This window comes from Convolutriloba macropyga, chromosome 15, assembly GCF_964194025.1.
Source record: "Convolutriloba macropyga chromosome 15, txConMacr16.3, whole genome shotgun sequence".
Classification (NCBI taxonomy): Eukaryota; Metazoa; Xenacoelomorpha; order Acoela; family Convolutidae; genus Convolutriloba; species Convolutriloba macropyga.
This window is the reverse complement of record NC_134482.1, coordinates 14,368,656-14,390,957: the sequence shown is the minus strand read 5'-3', so window position 1 is coordinate 14,390,957 and position 22,302 is coordinate 14,368,656. Positions and strand designations below refer to the sequence as shown.

At 34.8% G+C, this 22,302-nt stretch overlaps 1 protein-coding gene across 1 annotated transcript in view; it reads left to right on the top strand.

Annotated features, from left to right (window-relative positions):
- The window catches only part of LOC142354097 (ubiquitin carboxyl-terminal hydrolase 7-like), a 116,554-nt gene that overhangs the window by 82,079 nt on the left and 12,173 nt on the right, over positions 1-22,302 (top strand). Inside the window, exons 9-11 of the mRNA XM_075406369.1 lie at positions 4,934-5,567; positions 13,740-13,903; positions 22,010-22,169. Coding sequence (XP_075262484.1) covers positions 4,934-5,567; positions 13,740-13,903; positions 22,010-22,169 — 958 coding nt within the window. The remainder of the gene's footprint in view (positions 1-4,933; positions 5,568-13,739; positions 13,904-22,009; positions 22,170-22,302) is intronic.

Below are 22,302 nucleotides of genomic sequence, written 5' to 3'. Positions count from 1 at the left end.
CTGGAGGAGATTTTCATCAATATTTAATGGGAATCATATATCGCCTAGATACAATCGAGTTCCTTAATTGGAGGTAGGTGGATGTTAGAATCAAGTTTCTGTGGGTTGGGAGAAATTACTTCTGACATCTGATACAACAAGATAATGATAGCGCCAAGCAAAAATTAGAATTGATATTAGTTTTGTGGCCGTTGCTTATCGACGTAGCAACAAAGTTCGCCAGGGAAGTTCTTCTTTCGTTCTTTGAATCTTTAATAAAGACAATTTCTAGGTTCCTTGATGTTTCTATGAAACCATCACTTTGTGAGATTACCGCATACATAAAAGGAACTCATCTATTTTCAAGGCTTATGGAAGCTAGAATTCTGTCAGATCGACGCTCATAAACGCTAGATCTATGTAAGTTCAACGCTTATAACCGCTAAGGTTATTTAAACTCAGCGCATAGACGCGCTAAACTTATATAAGATCAATATTTAGTTACGGTAACTTAAGTAAAATCAAAAGTTAGATACGCTAAATATATCTACGATTAACGCTTAGATACTCTCAATTTACGTCAGAGAAACGCTTAGATACCCTAAAGTTATTCAAAATCAACATGCAAAATCAACGCTGAGATGTTCGAAACTTATATAAGATCAACGCTTAGATGAGGTAAATTTGTGGTATATCATCTCCTATATTCGCTAAATTTGTGCAGGTTCATCGCTTATGAACGCTAGTGTTGGGTAATGTCGACGTTTGTAACATAAGAGTTATGTAATATGAACGGTTGGTTATAAATGCTTGAGTTGTGTAATATCAACGCTTATAAACTCCCGCGTTTTGTAAGACAACGCTTATGAACGCTAAAATTACGTGAGCTCTACGCATGGAAAAGTTAAGATCAACCCTAAAGAACGATGATATTTTTCTTTTCAACGCTTTTAGCATTGATCTTACTCAGAATCAACGCATTCGCCGCCAATCTAACTTAAAATTGAGACCTCGGCCCGGTTTGCATTTATGAAACCTTTTCCGACTGTACCCCCACGTGCCAATACACAGTAAATAGTTATGTAAAAACGCGCATTTGCACGTGCGTTTGTAGGGTGGAAATATATTATACTCTCATTAAGCTGAGGGGGTCAAATTGAAAAATCGCAATAACATCTTATCGAGTTGGGATTTTCATTTTTTTTCGTTAGTCTTTTCTTCTTTGCCCACCTTCCGGGGATTATTTAATGACCAATTCTCTTTTTAATTGTTCTCGAATGCAGCTTAAATTTTTTTGATCCAGTTCTTTGGGAGTTATATTTTCAAAATTTCATCAAAATTTAATGAAAAACAGAGGCAATTTCAACTGGTTGAAAAAAATGTGCAAGATAAAAATTCAACAAATTGTTTTTGTAATTAATTGCTCTTGAACCTAGTTCATAGCAATTATTGTAAAAGTGTGTGTCTTTTTTATGCAAAATTTTCGCTTGACAATTTTGACTTTTCGAGTGACTTTTACGCCCTTGACTTTTTGCATTTCGCGTGATCTAAAATTCTCTCTCAGTCACAATTTCAAGCAGCTGAACTCAATTGGCGGCAATTTAATACTAAAAGTCAAATGAAAAGTGCGCCGAAACTGGTGTCATTTTTTACTTTAAATCTTAATAGTCGTAGATGTTATCCTCTAATGTGGTTATTTGAAGCCCACTATAGAACTTCTTAGTCCCATTTAAGCTCCCCCTTCCCCCGCCCCGACTGAAGCAGGCTGCAGTTGATTAGAGCTCCCACTAGTCGTTTAAGAGCAATTCTTCCGACGTTTAGTCGGTTATGTTTATCTGTTTACTGAAGATGTGATAACCGACTTTTTCTTAAAAAAATTAAATTTTAATAATGTTGTTGGTTAACACTAAAAACTCTATTTAAATTGTGTAATTGGGTCTTTCCCATTATATCCTCCTCTGGTATGCAAGGTATAAACTCTTCCTCTTTCCCATACTTATATCAAACTGGGGGCTATAATTGTGTGGGTTAGGGGCTGCAATCGGAAAGAGTCCATGTAATTTAAAACTCCAATGTGGTCCGAACTAATGTCGTTTAAACTTTTGTCAAAGCAAGTTTTGAATACCCATTTTTTGTTTTTTTTTTGAAATTTTGTACCTCTTCTCTGTCCTTTCCTTTTTTTTTCAAGGATTTATATTGCCATGCAAGTTTTGCGTTGAACAAGTATAACTTCAATTTTGATATGTGAGTTGAAGAGACCGATTGAAAACATACAGGGGTATAAAACTCATCTTCTGATTGCCGACAGTTGATCACAGACAAATTATAGTTTCTGTTGTCTGACCATTAGCAAGCTAATTTTATTCACTTTCAAATTTGGAAAGAAATGATTATGAAAAAGATTTATTTTCAAATTATAATGCTTCGAGATGCAGCCAGCTCCTAATATTGCTTACACAAACTCCCGAGGCACCAAAACTGTTTAGCTCATAGGTGAGACGACTTTTACAAAGCAGAAGGTGTGAAATATTAGTCCAGTATTGATATTTTTCATAAGAAGTTTAATGTTAAGCATACGGGTTTAACAAAAAAAAATGTTTCCGCAAAATTTGCTAATATTGTTTGGTCAGCAAGTCAAGTTCGCAAAATTAATAGGAGAGTAAATTAAATAATTTTTTTCTTCGTAAGAAATCAATGAAAAATTTGAAACTGCGATCTTAAAAAATGAGTTTCAGGAAATCTACAAAATGATTGTTTAAAATAATTGAATGGGCGTGATAATCTTAATCAATCTGCAATTCAGCCATGTAATTAATTATCAAAACTTTTTTGTTTCAGATCCCCAATATTGATAGTCATAACTCAAAATGTTGCAAACCGGTTGCGGTCGTGTTTTGGAATATTAAAAGCGTTTTCTGAAGCCAAAATTAGCTCAATTATATAATAAAAGAAATATTCTCTGAGGTTTCTACTGAGAGAGAATAACCAAGTCTTGGGGTTCTGGGCCCTCAGAAATCCCAAGTGTGGGGTCTCTTGCTACCCAGAGAAGATCCAAGCTTCTGGTTGCTCTGTGAAGAGCAAACCCATGACTTGGTTGCCACTTGGCACACAAGACACAAAATTTGAGATTTTTCTTGGTTGGCGCGTTCTTTGTTTTCATCTGAACAGTGGGTTAGAAATATGCATTTTTGTAGATTCTGAGACACTTTTAACAGAATTTTGAGTATCTTAGTGTACAAAAAAGCCCCGATATGATCAATTATAAGCACGAATGCTATTAAAACTAAATTTATTAGACGTGGTTAGGTATGATTATCTATCTTTTCCAGGCCTAAGAAGACTTTAAGAAAGAGAATTTCAGCTCTCCATGTTCAACAATAATGAAGAGCTACAGCTAAAAAGTTATAACAACACCAAACAAAAAGAAACACCTTAATCAATATTAAAAGCACGCACTAAAGCCTACTAACAAGTACATAAAATGAAAAGCGCTCCATCATTAGCTTGAAAAAATAATTTTAAGTAGACGTTTTCAAAATAGCGAAAAAAACTGTTTGGAAATCTAACTGATTCCTAGGCAAGCTACCTCAAAGCCTCTAATCTGAAAAACTGCAGTATAACCAAACACACCAAGCATTCCCCTACTCGTTTTAATTACGAGCGTATATTTTTGGATCTAATTGCCATTTGTGTAGCTTGTATAGACAGTTTAGTGTTTAAAAGAGTGCATAGGGCATTTGATCCACTTAAACCGCGAAAAGTTTGTTTTTTTTTCCGTTTTCAGCTAATGTCTTTTTTGGGATATTATACGTAACAATTGGTCTCATTATTGACGAGTCCCACAAATACGACAAAGATTTTTGATAAATCAATAAGCTTGAAAAGAAGAAACCGACTCTAGAACTTGGCAGATAAACCTAATGCTTGAGTTTTATTCATTTGTGTGAAACTTGCAACTGATTGCAAAAATAGCCAAAAAATAGCCATCGTAAAGTCATGAGTTGCCATACCCATCTGCATAATATCAAGCTTTACTCTGCTCAGAGAGTCCCAGGACTTGGCTTCTTATCTTTACAGAAAAAATAGTATCCTTTATAAACATTTAAATGCCATTAATGTTGCCAGCACTTTGAGACTGAAATTACGATTGGTCATGTTGCCAGCATGGGTTTTGTTCCCATCGGCGAGACTTGGATTTTTCCGTCCAGTCAGGATCTTGGGTCTGCATGGGTCTGGCTCACCAATTGGGTCTGTTCGGTGTGTCTAAGGGTCATCAAAGTCTGTTTTGTCTAGCTTTTACCAATACAGTTCAGAAACCGTACAGAATTTATTCACTCTTTTCATCAATTTACGCACAAATTTTCCCCAATTCATTAGTAGAGTTCATTTCCTATGTTACAACATGTTCCTTTAATTAACGCTTCTGAACTACACTTTATGAATCAGCCACTAAAATAGCAATTTTCTTGCTTTGCTGGCATCTGGACTATAATGACCTGTTTTGGGCCCAGGACCTTATCCTGGCAACCACATCCAGGGTAAAGGCTTAAAAATTTGTCTCAGTTTTGTTTCCTTCTTCTTTCACGTTAATTCTTCGTTCAGAAATCGACTCAAGAAACGTCCTTTTTTGTCGAATTTTGACGGTTTTTTAAATGTCGATTATCGTCGTTTTTTGTCGGTATTGTCAGTCTCAATTTATTTTAAGTACAAAAGAAGTAGATTGTTCTTGAAGTAGATTTGACAAAAGAAGTAGATTTGCTTTGTTCCTGTAATTATTTTTTGACGTCTCTTGATGAAACTAGCCAGTTTTGAAACTAGTCTGGGCGTTATTTTACTAGGCTTCTTTGCAGCCTATTGAACTTGTCAGATATGAGTGACGGGTTTGTGTTGAATTAATGATATGTACTTAGACTCTGAAAACCAAATTATTATTGTTGTTTTGTATACGTTTTAGTGGTACCGTGTTGAAGACGACAAAATCAGCCGAAGTACTCAAAGGGAGTCAATAAACAACAATTTCGGAAGCAGAGGTCAAAGGAGGGACCGGCCTCAATCTTCGGCATATTTTCTGGTTTATGTGAAACAAGAAGCCGAAGAATTCATACTTAAAGAATACAAAAATGAAAATCTTCCCTCAGATTTGCGTGAAATATTCGAAGAAGAACGTGAACAAGAAAACGAACGGAGATTAAGTATAATTCGAAGTTTGAACAGTATTGATGTTCACGTGTGCTCCGAGGATGATTTCAAAGAGAATAATAATACTGTTGATCTAATTTCGGTCGACTCCCCAAACTTTAGGGTTCGTCAAGTCCCTCATGGTGCTAACTATGAGAACATGATCAAGGATATAGCTGAATTGTATGGAAGACAACCTACTCAAATTAGAATCTGGCCGATGATGTTAAGAAGAAACAATTCATTTCGACCATTTCCACTTAAATGGAGTCGGAAGTCTCAACTGCTTGACATTGCCGATATGGATTTCAATTGCTGGAAAGTTTTTGTGGAAATTGCTGACGAAGGACGTGCTTTAATGCCGCTGAAAACCGGACAAATTTGTCTCTTTATAAAGTATTTCGATATTGGTAAGTTCAAACCCGTGATCATTAAAAAAGATAAACAAAAGTTGCATTATCATTTTGTTCAGCCGGTAATTTTCGACCTATGCTCCCTTCGCTTGAAGTCCAAACAGCCTGCGTTTCTGAAAATTTTAAGCATTTGCTAGGTTGCGAGACACAAGCTTTATCATTTTTTTTCAAATTAGTTTCGGAGCTTTTTTCAAGGCTGGTGCGTTTTCTGATGATTAGATATAATCTGCGGAGGGTTTTTAGCCTTATTGTGATATTGACCGTCTTTTCAATTGATTGGTAACAATTACGTTGCTTTCAATTACGAAAAATTGTTCAAGTTCAAACCTGGACTGATGTTTTTTAATTGCTCTCAAACGAAGTTTGTAGCAATTATATTAGTCCTGTCGGTCTTTTTTTATGCGATTTTTCGCTTGACCAATTTTTCGTCTGACGCTTTTGACTTTTCGTCCTCAAAAACGGGATAAACAGGTAGCGCCCAGCGGGCATTATGTGCTCTTAGAGCCTTTCAGGTCTGTTTCAGCTCAAACTGTCTTGGAGACTTATACTTATATTTATGGTGTGAGGGGCGGTTCTTAGAGGTTGACACCCCCCCCCCTTTGTTGATCCCCACCCCCACTATTGGCTCCACCCCCCACCGCGCTTTTGCCCCCCACCCAGTGCTGCCCCCATCAGCCCCCGGGTGCACCCCCCCCCCCCCCCCGTGGCTAGCTACTGACCAAGCCAACCGCTCGCCGGTCGTTTGAGAGCAATTCGCCCGACGTTAGTCGGTTATGTTTCTTATTCTTGTTAATAATTGCTCTCGAATGAATTTCGTAGCAATTATTGTAAATGTGTTGGTCTTTTTTATGCAAATATTTTGCTTGACCGTTTTTCGGCTCTTTTTAGAATAATCTTCGAATTCTTAAGTGGCCTTTTCACGATCTTTTTCTTGATTTTTGAGTGATTTCAATTGCTCTCACTCCGAAATAAGTTTTGTTGTTCAAACAAAACTGATTGTTAGAGAAACGATAACAAGGCCCTCATAGCCGAGTGGTTAATGCCTCTGTCGAGGTGAAGAAAACGGACTCAGGAGGTCGGGGTCAAAAACCCTACTTTCTTTTGATGTTTTTGCACCCATAAAGAAAAATGTACGCCCCGCCAATCATTCGAGATCAATTTTCTGACGTTAGTCGGTGTATGTTCTGTTTTTAGTTTTTTCGAATTATTTGTCTTGAAATTGTTGCTTACTTACATCTGTTTAATTGTTCTCAAATGATGTTTGTTATAATTATTTCAATCCTTTGGTCTTTACGCGTTTTTTGCTAGGCCGATTCTCCATCTGACCTATATAACTTTTTGTCCTGAAAAACCAGATAGACAGTTAGCGACTGGTGGCTTTAGGTGGCCGAGCAGCTCTTAGAGACTTACGCCTTACTTGTCTCCAATAATGCGATTTTTCAAAAATGTTTTGAAAAGGCAGTCGTCCATCCGCACGTCCACCCTCCTGCACACTAGCGATTTACACACCCCTCTCGTCCAGCTCTCCCACAACCCTACTCCGACCACACCCAAGCGCTTAACCCCCTCCCCTCCACTCCGTCATCGCTCCCCCCCCCCCCCAGTTCTAGCATCCCTATACCCCAGCTCGCTACCGCCAAAGCCAACTGCTCGCCGGTTATTCGAGATCAATTTGTAAGTTGTTTCTGTTGATGGGTTTTGTTCTTTGAAGACACTTGAACACTTAATTATCTATATTTCACTAAGATCCGTTCTAGTTCAGTTTTTCAGCGTTTTTCAACTGACCAAAATTTTCACATTGTCTTTTTAGAATATTAACTGCTTTGGAATAGCAAACTTGGTAGCGGGTGTTTTACTTTTTTGTCTGTCAGGTTTCTTTTGTTTTTGATTATTTAAAAAAATCCAACAACCTTTGTTGAAAATAAACGATTAGAAATAGGAAATGTTACAGAATTTTAAAATTTGTTCGTCATTTTTTTGAAGACGATTTGTAAAAGACATATCTAAAAAGATGAAATATCTCTACCGAGGCTCCAATATTCTTGGTTCTTTGAGGGCATTGTCTAATATAACGTCATCTGTTTTCATGTAGAAGTAGAGAAGATAAATGGACCGCCTTGATTTTCAAGTTCTCGGAATTTGAATGTTATTTGGATTGTAAAACACATCAAGTTTGGTTTTACTATTCATTGTCTAACACTCTTTTTCAAGTTTGTGTTTAGGCGTTTTTGGAACAACCAATTTTTTTCAAAGCTCCTTTTTCGTCTTTGTGTCTACTGGAAGTTCTTACTCTCTACCTAAGTCAAAGCGAGGTTGAGTTGCGTGCGTCAATAGTTTTTAGCCATAAAGTTTTGGGTAACTTTATTTTCACTTGAATTGAGGGGTCCTAATAATTATGCTGGTAATACCCAACAATAGCGAAAAACCAAATTTAACAAAACAATTTCTGTTTTTCATATTTTCGAAAAAACTTTAGTTTTCAAAAAATTGCATTATAAAAAACTTTGAACATTTAATTCTGGCTGTTCTACTTTTATCTAGAAAAATCAATTTACGATGACATTAGATCTAGAAAAATCAATTTACGATGATTTTTTTTTCATAAATTGATTTAAATACACGATGTTGCTCCTTTGTCTTTTTTTCGGTTTATTCATTTATCAAATGGGACTGCGAACCTGAATAAATATGTATATATATATATATATATATATATATATATATATATATGGTCTGTTGACGACTGCTATCGGTCGATTATGGTTCTTTCGTAAACATAGACCTCTACTGTTCATAGCGTGGTAAGACAATTTCTACCACCCTATGAAACAGTAGCTCTGTCTGACCTCGAAAAAAAAACGTTAAATGCGCAATTCCTCAAAGCTTTCTAAGCGTAAAAACTTACCATAAATGCCTAAAAAGATTGAAGATCTTGAACAGGAGATGCATTCTTTGAAGTTAAAGTTAAACAGAAACAAAAAATGTTCATGTTCCAGTTATCGACCGAAGAGGGCATTTACACCTGTCGTACATCAATCAACAGGTGATGGGTGTGAAAGTGAGGTGATTTCAGCAGGTACAACAGTTACTATTGATATAGAAGCAGACCACATAAAAGTTATGTTACGTTAAAAACCGGAGTTGAGCAAAAAAACCCTTAATTTAGAACAAAAAATCAAAACTGTATTACGAAATTTTGTTTTGGATACATCAGGAATCAGACAGTTGGACCCAAGACGACTAAGAGGCTGGGATCAGAAGTCGATTCTCATCCAGGGCCTACTCTTGAAGTCTTGAGTCAAGTTTGCGCTGATTATCCCAATAAGGAAAAGAATACTGTTATACTCGTGGCAGTTTTCAGCAACAGCAACAAAATGGAGAACGGTCTCAAACAAAAATGGATAAAATTGATCTCAATTTTGTCGGAAAAGTTTCGCCCAACAAAAATTAGCTCCTCTAGCCATTTCAAAACCGATTTTACACGTTTCATTAAAAATTAATGCACTATAACTGGCGCCCTGTGAAGCTGTGTCATTATACCTCAATTTACGGTCAATCAATTATGTGGCTCAAATTAAAAATGAATCTTTATCATTATCATATGTTCTCTGACGCATTTTTAGCGCGAGATCGCCTTCATTTATCAAGAGCTGTTTAAATTGTTTTGGCAAATATTCTGCGTTGTTATGTTCATTCATTCGCTACAAAACTCTTGCAGACATGTGAGGCTGTTAGTTTTTGTTGACTTGCGCTTCAATGATATTTACTATTGCTTCTTTTAAACATTGCATTAAAGTGTTTTGATCTAATAGAAATCATTTTATATAATTACGTCTTGTCCACTGTAACAGATAATGAGAGTATATTGTGAGAGTTTAAGAGCGAAACCAAACAATAATAGGTTTGATTGAGAGGTACGAAAAAAACTCATTTGAACGTTTGCATCACCTTTGCTACTGCGAGCAATCTGTGTTTAAACGTTTTACTTTTCTAATTCTATCTGAGGTTATTGAATAAAAAATCCAGGCCCCTTTAGTAATTATGCTGACGTCTTAAAACATGTTAAACAGACAGAAAATCAATTGATGTTCATAAAGTTGAACTGCATGAGTCTAAATCGCTAACGCGGAGATCTAAAAGCCTTATTGGGAGATTTTGGTGAATATACAATCATAGGTTTGACCGGGACCTGGCTTTTGTTGGATCACGATACCAAACGATGGGAAATAGACCGCGAAACTCTTGTTTATTTTACTTGTGACCCCAATTTAAGTAAAAAAAGCAAAAATTAGAGGCGGTGGTGTCATGCTACTTGGGCCTAAATGTCTGAACCCGAAAACCCGAAACACTTCGAAAAAGAACACCAGCTTCAGAGCTCTGTTTTAAGAAATCTCCACTGCAACTTTTAAACTCTTTGCTGATGTCGTCTGCAATCCACAAAATTTTTAATTTCCGATGGATTTTTTGGATGAATTAGTATTCAACATTGACAAAATTTCCACTATAGGATCTAACTTTGACCTGTTGGGCGATTTTATTATCAATTGTCTAAACTATTAACCGTGCAATCAATCTGTGCCAACTATGCGAAAAAAATTTTTTCGCATAGTTGGCGCAGATTGATTGCACGGTTAAGTTGATCATGAGTTGAGTATTTCAACAGCATAATGACTCTTGCATTAAAAACAAATGCGCAAAAGAAACATTCATAACAAATGATAAAGATAACTTAAAGCTCCAAAGCGACAGTCTGGTAAAAGATTTATCCGAGCTGTCCATTTTCTCAAAAACAAAATAGAAAATTTTGAATTCTACGATAAACTCAACAAAGATAACAAGAAAACTTTTTCGACTGAGATTCTTTTGGTATTTATGTGTCAGAAAATATTAAAATGGCAAACTTATCAAATTATAAATTTTCCAGAAACGGTGACTTCATCTGTAAAACAAAGACAATAGCAGCGGCAAACTTAAAAAAATTTTCATTAGGTTGCATTAGTATGCGCAGAAAACCAGTTTCGGTTTCGATTCGTTACAGAAGTCGAGGTAATGAAAAAAAATCTTTATATAGTCAAACCGAATAAGACCCTCAAATATACATCCATGGGACTTAAAAAATGTTTGTGACGTAATTGCAGCACACTTGATGAACGTCATCAACATTTTCATTGTCAAAAAAAGTTTCTCAACAACATTAAAAACGCATTTGTTACTTCTCTGTTCAAGAAAGATTTTCTTGCTAACACTGAAAACTATAGGCATATCTCAGTGCCGTCTTCTCTATCTATAGTTTTTGACAGACTGCGGCAAAACCAAATCGTTGAGTTTTTGCATAACGAACGCTGCTTTCGGAAACGCGATTTTGGTTATAGAAACGACCTTTTCAACAATTGATGTTCTTTTGTATTGCACAGAATCGTTTCGACTTGCTATTGATAAAAACACGATTATCGCGACTGCTCTTCTTGATTTGTCAAAAGAAATTGATTCCATCAAGCATAACAATTTTGAAGATTTTGTTTCTGTGAATTTTAGTGAAAATGCTGTGGAATTTCTGATTGATTTCATAACAGATCGCAGGCAACAAATCATTGTTAACATCCTCATGTCCGACTGAATAAAATTTTATCAAGGTGTGCCTCAATGTACAGTATTGTACCCACTTTTATTTAATCTTTACCTAAAAGACCTCTCAAAAAACATATGAAGTAACTGAAAAATTGTTCAGTACGCAGATGACACTCTACTGTCACAGAACATAAGGATTTGAAGCAATGTTTGCCATATCTTGAAGACTCCTGCAAATTAGCTTATCAATACTCCGGAATACATACACTAAACCCTAATGCTAAAAACTGAGTAATTTATATCTACAACGAAAATTAAAAAGACCACCATAAAGTCAATTAAAGTTTACAGTAGGAATTGAATTCATCAAATCAGTCAAATTTTTAGGAATCTTGATTGATAGTCATCTAAAATTCGACGAAGAAGTTCAGAAAATTCGTAAAAGAAAACTGTTGACGCAATTCAAAAACGATTTGACTTTTGAGTCACTAGTTTTTAGTCATCAAAATTATTTTTCAGTACTTCTATCGGGGATAAGTCAAAACTGATAAACAAATGAATTGGGCTTTAAAGACCATAACTTATTGAAGAAAGTATGAATCATTGAGAGGGCCTTGCATATGTGAAAAATTTATAGCGGTCATCTACCAGCATTTCGGAATATTAAGTACCTAAATTTCGAATTAACTATAAACAAACGGACAAACAGCTACTTCCGCAAGTTGATACCAGAAACTAAATACATGCAGAACTCTTTGTAATACAACTGATCCCTTATATAACTCGACGTTCAAAAATGTCCGTGATGAAAAAAACTCCCTACTTGATGCAAAAAAACATATCAAATGAATTTAAAAATTTTTTCGAAACGTGCCAAGTGGCAAAAACAATTGTTTCTTAGCGCGACGTGCGCTTTCTTAAATCCTTCTCTATTGCATTACCTGATTAATTAATACTTTCTTTTGTTGAGCCATCTGTATTTTATCTATAAAGCTATTATTATTATATTACCCTACACTACCATTGATGATGTTACCTCTTAACATTGTTTTTTGGATAAATAAAGAGTTAATTTTTTCTAATAACCTCATAATGTCAGATTTTGCGAGATTTTTGCGGAAGATTAACAACCGCAGTTCGACTAGGGATTAAAAAGACCTTTACATCAGGGTAATTCATCAGCATGTATTGAATGAAGAAACTAATATCTTAACTGGCATAATCATTATTTTCTTTATCAATCAAACAAATAAGATCCATAAAAAAGGTACTGTTTTGTGAATTGAAAAGTTTTAGAATTATTAGGAAAAATTTTTCGGTCAATGAAATTGAGGACTGATTATGTAAGTTCCTTTGTGATGGACAGATTCAAACCTTACAAGATATTTGCAAGACGCTTGAAATATTGTACAACTTTTGCATGACTGCAAAGTGGTGTATAAGTTTTTGTTTTGAACTCATATCATTTACGAACAATATTTTCACTCATAGCTAAGCTTAACTCATAGATTATTTTTGTTAATTCTTTGTTGACTACAACTAAAATTCTTTTTGTTTGCTATCATAAGACTATTTTGGCTGGGAACATTTTATAGTTTGAGACTGTTTCGTCTGAGACTGTTTGGTCCGGACACGACTCAAATACTGAAAGATTCTGGGAAGACCATTAAAAACGCAAGACTCTTGCAAGACCATTCAAATATTGCAAGGTTCTTGCAAAATATTGCAAATAACGCAAGACTCTTGAAAGATCATTCAAATAACGCAAATTTTTTGCAGGACCGTTCAAATAACACAAAATGCTTGCAAGACCATTTAAATAAGTTTTTTTGAGAGACCAAACAAATAACGCAACAGTTTTAGAAGAGAGTTAAAATGACGCAAGATTCTTGCAGGACCTTTCAATTAGCGCAAGATTCCAGCAAGACTATTCAATTAATGCAAAATTCACGCAAGATTATTCAGTTAATGCAACATTATTGCACGACCATTCAATTAACGCACAATTCTTGCAAAATCGTCCAAATAACGCAAAATTTTGCAAATCATTCCAATATTGCAAGATTGTCGCAAGTATTATAAGACTATTCAATTATTGTAGGACTCCGGCAAGACCAGTGAAATAAAGCAAGATACTTGCAAAAACATTTAAGTAACGCAAGATATTGCAAGATCCATCAAATTTTACAAGAATCATGCAATACCAATGAAATATTGCAAGATTCTTGCATGACCATTAAAATAACTCAAGATTGCTCTAAGACAATTCAAATATATTTAAAAATTCTTGCATGACCATTCAAATAATGCAAGTTTCGTGCCAGATCTTTCAAATAAACAGGATTTTAGCAAGACCATTCAAATAACGCAAGACTCTTGCGAGACCAATCAATTAACGCATGGTTCTTGCAAGACCATTAAAATATTGCCTGATTCTTGCAATAACGTTCAAATATTGCAAAGATTCCTGCAAGACTTTTCAAATAACGCAAGATTCTTGCAAAGTGATTCTGAATTTGAAAGATTCTTGCAAGAGGATTCAAAAATTAAAAGATTCTTGCAAGATGTCTCAAATATTGCAAGGTTCTGGTTTTGTTATAGAGACCCTGTCGGTATCATACGTTGGGAGATTGGTGACACGTCCAGACTCAACGTTGGACAATTTATTGAGCAAGTGTGCCCGACTAGGCCAGAAGGCGGGTTTATTTGACGTTACTCAACCGGATGGAGCAGACATCAGTCATGCCTCATTCATCTTTTTTGAGGTCAGTTAAATCCGAACTAGAACCTTTTGCATTCAATAAGAGAGCTGTTTTCTCCCCCGCCCCGACAGCTTTTGATTTTTTACCAAATGTGGATGATAAACTAATGTATGATTTGCACAAAGTTTAAAATTATATTTACAAAATCATACAAAGTTTAAAATTATATTTACAAAATTAGTACAATGTTAAAAATCAAAATTTGTGGTTCCGCTTTTTAAAGGTAAAAATAACTTTTGAAGCCACCAACGTTCCTTTCCAACGGTACAAGTTTGAATTGTTGGAGCACATGCTGTTTTAACATGCGTTTAAACTTTGAGCGTGATCTGATAGTCCGGACTTCACGAGGAAGTTTATTCCATTTTTGGATGCTTCTTTTTTGTAATGATCGACTGCTCGACCTTAGGAGAATTAGCTGTTCAGTTCTGTTGTTTTTCCTTACTAAGACATTACCACTCAGAGAAAAACTCTCAGTGCCATCTGATTTCAATAACGAAATATCATTCTTAAGTTTTGAAACGCTCATCTGGCTTATTAAAAGTTCTGCAGGCAAATTGTTAGATTTTTCTAAGAGATCTGTAGATATCTCAAACTTTTTTCACATATAGCAAACTTTAATTCCCCAATTGATTTGTCGATTAATTCGCTGCATTTCAGAGAGTTTCAAGTTTTGAAAAAATAGAGCACTGAACGTTAAATGAGGAAGGACTAGGGATTTGAATAGCATCAATCGTGCTTTCAGAGGTAACCGATAACGTACAAGATATATGGATCTAATCGCTGTGGCCATATTTGACAGGACTTTGTTGAGTTGTACATGAAAATTTAATTTAGAATCAATCATTATACCCAAGTATCTGCAGTAATTTTGTGGCTTGAATTCTTGTCCCCGATAAACTATTGGATTAAAATTTTCATTTTCTTTCGAGACGCAAAGAATTTCAGTTTTACCGGTATTCATGGTTAATTTGTTTTCCTTTAGATAATTATCTGTTTTCTCCAGTATTTCAGAAACAGATTTTTCCAGTTCGCTGAAATTGTTTCTGCTAAAATGGAAACATGTGTCATCAGCAAATTGAATTATGTCGAAGTTTCCTTGTACCTTTTCTCGAAAATCATTAATGTAGAGAAGAAAAACTAGTGGCCCTAAAACGGTTCCCTGTGGAACACCATGATTTGTTTCCAACCATTCTGAGTAAACATCATTTATCTTAACACAAAGCTTTCTGTTTTTAAGAAATGAAGCAAATAAATCAACTACACTTTCTGAAAAACCGTAAGCTTCAATCTTTTTGAGAAAAATTTCGTGCGATATTGAATTAAATGCTTTAGCTAGATCGATAAAAACGGCAACTGAAATTTTAAAGTTATCATAGTTTTCTTGTAGTGCTTCGATTAACTGTAAAACAGCATCTGTAGAAGACTTATGTTTTTGAAATCCAAACTGTGTACCGTTCAAGATTTTTTCTTTTTGCATAAATTCGTTAACCTGATTGAGAAGTATACGCTCAAAGAGTTTTGCAAACATTGGAGTAATTGAGATAGGCCTATAGTTCTCACAAATTTTCATATCCCCTTTTTTGTAGACTCGACTAATGAAAGCAAGTTTTAAATTTTCCGGGAAAATTTTTTGACTAATGCATGTGTTAAAAATAAACTGCAAATGGGTTCCAATTGCAAACTTTGCTGCCTTGATTGCCCGAGCTTTAAAAACGGCTGGACCCGGAGACTTATTGTTGTCGAGTGAATCAATGGCATCATAGAGTTCCTTTAGTGTAACTGTTCTGAAGCAAAACTTTTCCCTAACTTCTATGCGAGAAATATTTGGAGCGCTCACATATTGTCCATTGTATAAGCCTAGATTTTGAAAACTTTTATTGAGACAATTTGCAATATCAAGTTCATTTTCTATTTCTCTTTCACCATCGAATAGTTTGTCTATAACGAGACACTCCCTTTCTTTGCCAATTCTTCTTTTGATGAAACTCCATTGTTCTTTACTTGTTGTTAGATCTTTGAAAATTTGTTTGCAAAACTCTTTTCGGGCTGTTTTTAGGAGTCTATTAACCAAATTTCTCTGATATTTGAAAATGGTATGCGCTTGCTCCGATGGGTTCTTTTTCCAGATATTAAAAAGTCCATGTTTTTTTGTGATTTTTTCTCTCAGCTCTTTTGTTAGCCAAGGTTTTTCAGCATTTTTTATTTCTGGTTGAAAGCTTTTTATAAGTGGGGCGTGCAACTCTAGAGTAGTACTGAAAACGTTTATGAAAACATTGTACATGCTATTTCCATCTTCACATTGATATAAGTTACTCCAGTCCTGATTTGAAAGATGGAGACTAAATTTATTTGCATCGAACTTTCTCTTGTTTCTACTGATAAAACTTTGCTTCCTGTTTTTAGGTTCAACAAAAAAATTGGTAGTGTACAAAACAATCAAGTGATCCATTTCAACTGATGGGGAAAAAATCTGAACAGCTTGAATTTTGTTTTTGCTGGAAAACCCATGATCAATTAGTGTTACGCCTTGGCTGGTGGCTCGTGTTGGTTTTTCTGTGTTTGACAAGGTAAGTCCGGAATTACTGGCAAATTCATCCAATAAAGGGGATTCTTTTTGTTGAAATAATTGAGATTGTAATCGCCAAAAAGCAAAACTTCGTCAGTGATTGAGTACGCCGAGGGAGTCTCTGATGTTAATTCGTCAATGAAATAGTTTCCCAAGTTTTTATTTGGACAATAATAAGCATTAATTAGGATTTTGTTCACCGATAGTCCGGATATTTCTACCCATAAGGACTCAAAAAAGCTTTCATTGAGTACATTTAGATCATTTCGCTGTTTTGAAGATATGTCTCTAGGATCCCAGATGGCAACACCCCCACCCTTATTTACTCCTGTCTTTGATTACCTTGATTTTGAATAAAATTTGTGCTTCGGACTAAAAAAAATTCTCCGGATAAATATCTGTTTCATTCAACCAAGTTTCAGTTAGGATCACTATTGTGTTTTGAGTCAAATTTGTCAAAAAGTCAGTGAAAAAGTCATATATGTTTTTTAAACTGCGTGCATTGAAGAGACAAATGTTTAGATTTTTGCAATCTTTTGTAACTATGTCTATCAGCATGTCCGATTCACGAATCTGAGAAAAGGGACCCGGATTTAGATGAATATCACCACTTAGGAGCAAGCGCATGAAGTGTAAAGGAACTATTTTGCACATATTCAAAAATCGAAAAAAGCGGAACCTTGTTTTGACTTTATAATTATCATGATTTTGGTTGTGTGACATAACCAAATATATAAACTTTTCATTTGAGGTACTAAGTAAAAAAGCAAAAACTATTAGTTTGGAAATGTTCATTTGTGCTGACAAAAACATTAGGTGACACAACCAAAGGATTGATTAAAAACGCTGAATTTGTCGCAGTGCAATGTTGTTTTGTGACACAGTATTATTATGCTGTTGATAATAGTTCCGAATACTCTTGACAATTTTTTGTACTCCAGCCAAATTTAAATGAACACCATAATTGGATATTTTGGATGTTGTAATGTTGCATTTCAAAACCTCTACTTTTGTCCATTTAAATGTTCCGTTTAACTCCAAAGCTATATTTCCCAGTTGCTTATTGAACTCTACAATTTCAATCTTATTCGATTCACGCCCATATTGGCCATTTTTAACTTGTGGAATTTCAGGAAGTAGAACTCGGTGAGGTTTCAACTTTTTTATTGCTTTTGTAACAGTTTCACATAATTGAGACGCTGGAAACACCCTTAAGACGCTGCCACCCCCGAAACACCCGTATCTATACTATTATGACCCGCATGAAAAATGAGTGATTGGCATTTTGCTCCTGACGAATACTGTTCGATTGTTTGTCCCAAATCAATAATTGTTGCAGAGGGATAAGACTGAATCCCAGTATAATAAGAAATATCAGATTGTCGTATCTTTTTGTATGTGCTGTCTGAAATTATAAGATGGTTAGTATTTCTGTTAATAAATTTTGGAAAAAACTTTGGTAATGACGGCTCAAAAAAATTAGTTGAATTTTGAATATTGTGACCCATTAAATTTTCCAATTGCGAACTGTTCTGATCCCGTAAATATTCGACTTCCAATTGGAATTGATCAATCATTCGACACTGGTACGCGTTTGCATTATCTTTCAATTCTATCTGCTGCTTTTCTTTTTCAATGACATGGTTTTGTTCTGAAATCGTTTGAGCTTGTTTGTCGATTAATTGTTTCTGTTCTTGTAGGATTTCGTTTTTTTGCTTGAACTGTTTTCGCATGTCCTCGATGGTGTTTGTAAGTCTTGAAAGTTCATTACTCAATTCAGCTTCAGTTTGCTGAGGCATTTTTAATCAAAAACGCAACAATTTACATTTACCAACTGTTCTGCTCTTTGACTTTTGATATCTTATTACACGGGTGAGAATACAAATTGTAAAAGATATATAGGTGTGGATATTTTCAACCTAGCAAAGGAGACGGAGTCATTTACCATTTTAGCCCCTCGCATGAAAATATAGCCCCCATGAAAATATATCCCTCCCCCTCCCCCAACTACACTATATATTTACCTTAATTGGGGAGGAGGAGGGGGGGGGGGGAAGGGGCTATAGGTTATTTGACCACTGAGCTGGAGGAGCTATAATGGGAAAGACCCGAAGACGGGACTAATAAACAAAAAAATCATGTCCTATTAGTCCGCAGCAGCTTGATGAAAGCTTTCCTAAAATTCGAAAATAGATAGTGAAACCGAAAAAAAAACAAAAAAAAACAAAACAGTTAATGGGTAAACTGTACTCCCTGATACCAGAACAATAGAGATTGTTGAGACAATGAAGAGATTCAAAGACAGAAGATCATTTGATAGGGTTCATTTGAGTAATGTTCTCATCAAGGTTTTCAACCCCGCTATTTCCAAGATTTTATCAAGCGCTTGCAACAAATGGTTCATCAATAGTTTTCCTTGAAATTTTGAAAATAGAGTATGGGCTGCCTTCTCATTTAAAAGGCAGTGAATTTGACCCAAATATTTACAGACCAGAATCTCTTCCACATTGGTTGTCAAAAAAGTTCAAATAACTAATATTCTTAAAGAAACGTTAAATTTTGAACTCAAATCAGTACGGGTTTCAATTTAAAAAGATCATTTGATGAATTCCCTAATGTGGTTCAATACATACGCTGCTAACTTGAGAAAAATGGTCTATCATGTTGTGTTTTTCTTGATATAATTAAGCTGCAGCATGCTAAAATTATTAATCATGAGATGCTATTGATTAAAATTTCGGAAGTTGGGGAAACGTGGACAAGCTCTGGGATTGCTCAGATCATATTAAACAGTCAGAAAACATTTTGTTTCAATAGTTGACAAAAACTAAACACAAAAATTCATTCATCATATACAAATACACTATAAAAATATCTCTAAGTTTTAAACTATCAATTCTGATCAAGGAATACTGACATTATTTTTACTTATAGATCTCTAACTTTCCAAGAAAGAGTCAGAATACCTACAAAACTTTTTTCTCTTGGGAGAGCTTTTTTAGGAGCTCAAATAAAATTGTGTAATATCTCCGCAAAACTTGAACTCAAACATCAAATTAAGTTGTTTTTTGATAAAAATATGTTTTCAGTATTTCAATAGCTGACCTACTCTACCCAAATGGCTATATTATAAGCACTCTAGTTGATTCTGCCATCAAAGAAAAATGAATAGTAATATTGTGGTATCATATGGTAAGTCGTTTTTATGTTTTTTCCATAGTATTTGAGATTTAGAAACGGTGTAAAACAATGAAAAATGCATACAGTTGCAATTTGAAAGAGTTCCTGAGCTGGCTTTAGAAGTTTTCAATTCAATAAATGAGAAGAAAGACAAGAATAGAAAATGAAAAAAAAAATCAAGTTTCCTTGTTTTTATGCCCAAATTGCTGAAATTTTTAATATTAAACTTACCCTCACATGTTTACTTCTCTATTACTTTTGCTTACATCGGTTTCGCACAACTGCTTTCATCTCTTTATATCTCCTCATTTTATGTAACGTTTGCCTCCGTTTATTTATTTTTCCTTCGTTTCGTAAGGTATCGAAAAACTAGTAACTTAGTTTTTTTTCAGAAATCAAATTTTCTATCGGAATTTTGCGGATATCTCTTTTCTTATTTGTATTTTGTATCTTATCTGAACAGCTCTCTTAGGGCCCTATGCCCCACTTATCTCTAATTATGTGATTCACTGAAATTGTTGAAACTGTTTCCAATCTTTTTCCATAATGGAATTTTGGTCGAATTGCTTTTGGTATCAAATAATTGGTGTTGATACTATGAGAATTTTTTCAGAGTTGTTTGGGCTCCACCAATTTATGTTCTTCGAGTGGTTTTATTTTTAATACCATAACAACAAGGAAATATCTTATAATAATTAGGATTTGCTGTAACAATAAGGAATTTTTCCAAAGTAAATTTGATACAGCAAAATTTCTGCTTGATGTTTTTCTCCTTTAGAATTCATTTTCTTTTTCACTTTGCTCAAGTGAGTCTATGGTACGTCAATTTGACGAACAAGCAGAGAGGTTATCAAATAATCAATTAATTCTCTGAGTTGTATTTCGTGCCTGTATCGTATCTCGTCCTGCTACGTTATATACAATTCACAACTCAAAGAAATTGAACTGCTTTTGGGCGCTGTCTTTTTGTTACGACTCTAACAGGAGAATTTGTGGAGCTTCTTTTTTATCAGTAATTTTGTTGGACTGTTTTTGAAACAGTAAGTGAAAGGAGATAAAACAAAGTAATTTGGTCAAATTGGTAAAGAGTAGAGAGAAAATGCGTATTTCAGTTTCAAGTTGCATTTTTGAGAAAGAGAAAAATAGATCGAAAAGACTATCACAAAGCAAGCAAAAATTTTCGATTACGTTTGGTTTTGTGAAAGCGGTTTTTTAGGTTTTGATATAAATTTTTCCGGTCAAGAGTGCTTCTCCTAATTGTTTAAACTAGTATAATTGCATTTGAAAACATTTTTTGACCATCTGAACTAAAACATACTTTTGGTGTCAAGGTTGTTTTGGTCACCTATTTTAACCATTTGGAGTTGCTTCAAGAGTTTTCAGTCTGTTTCGCATTCTGTTTCATTTCTTGATAGGATTTCGAGAAATTTGCGGACAAAATCAGTTGTACCTAGCACTGTTGGTTTTTCTCAATTTCATCGATTCCAAATTTGAAATATTTTAGTAAAAAAAGAGTATTGTTGTAAAATTTTGCTAAAATTTGCCAATTTCCTCTTGAAGATTCTTGCTGCAATTTTTCCTGATCAACCCTTAATTAAGAGCAATTCTGTAGTTGTTTTTATTATGAAGTGACATTTGAAATCTAGACAGCCATTTTTTTTGAAATAAAATATAAAAATTTCATCATTTGCTTTTTCAGTTTTTGTCGGTTAAATTTTCCTAAATTTAGTTGAAACCTCCCTGTATAATCAAGTAAGAGGTGCGTCAGGTCCGTGAGGATGGTCAGTTGTATACTTTAAGATCTCTCACAAATTTCTGACGTCAAATTGAAATGATGATTTAAGTCACTCCAAAACAGGAAGTAGAGCAATAAATCGAGTCGTTATGCAAATTTCTTGCACGTGATTTTATAGTAAAAAACTATTCATTCATAGTATAAAATCACTAGAGAAAACTTTAATCGATTACGGCTTTCTCTATTTCTGATGGGATTTTTTCTTCTCAAATGGTTTTTTAATCCATTCAAAGCCTATTATCGATCTCGCTTTTTGTTTAGTCAATGATAATTCTGCGAATTTTATGTCAAAACTTGGATATGTTTTTAAAATTCGTTTTACTTTCATCCCACGCTTTGTATTTGCGGAAAAGACAAATTTGAATACAAAAATCACAAATCACAAAATGACACACACACACACACACACACACACACACACACACACACACACACACACACACACACACACACACACACACACACACACACACACACATACACACTGACAGATAAATACTCACTTTTTCTGTCAGTAGATCTGATCTCATAAATTTAGATTTTTACCGCTGTCTTGTTTCCCTTCCAGGAACAGTCCGCATACCAGCTGATAGAAGTGGACAATTCCAGAGCTAATACAATGATTAATAACGCCATTGGAAACCTTCAAACGGGAGATGTGGTTGTGTTCCAGCTCCACCCACAGATCTACCACAGGATGCTCTATTTCCGAAAAGCCGGAATTGACGGTTCGTTTCAAATGGGGATCTTTTTCGTTTGATTGCAAACAACTTTGGAGTTAAAAAAACTAATTTTAATAAGGAGCAAGTGATCAGCGTTTTGTAATCAAAAACAGTCTGAATTAATTGGAAGTTATGTTAT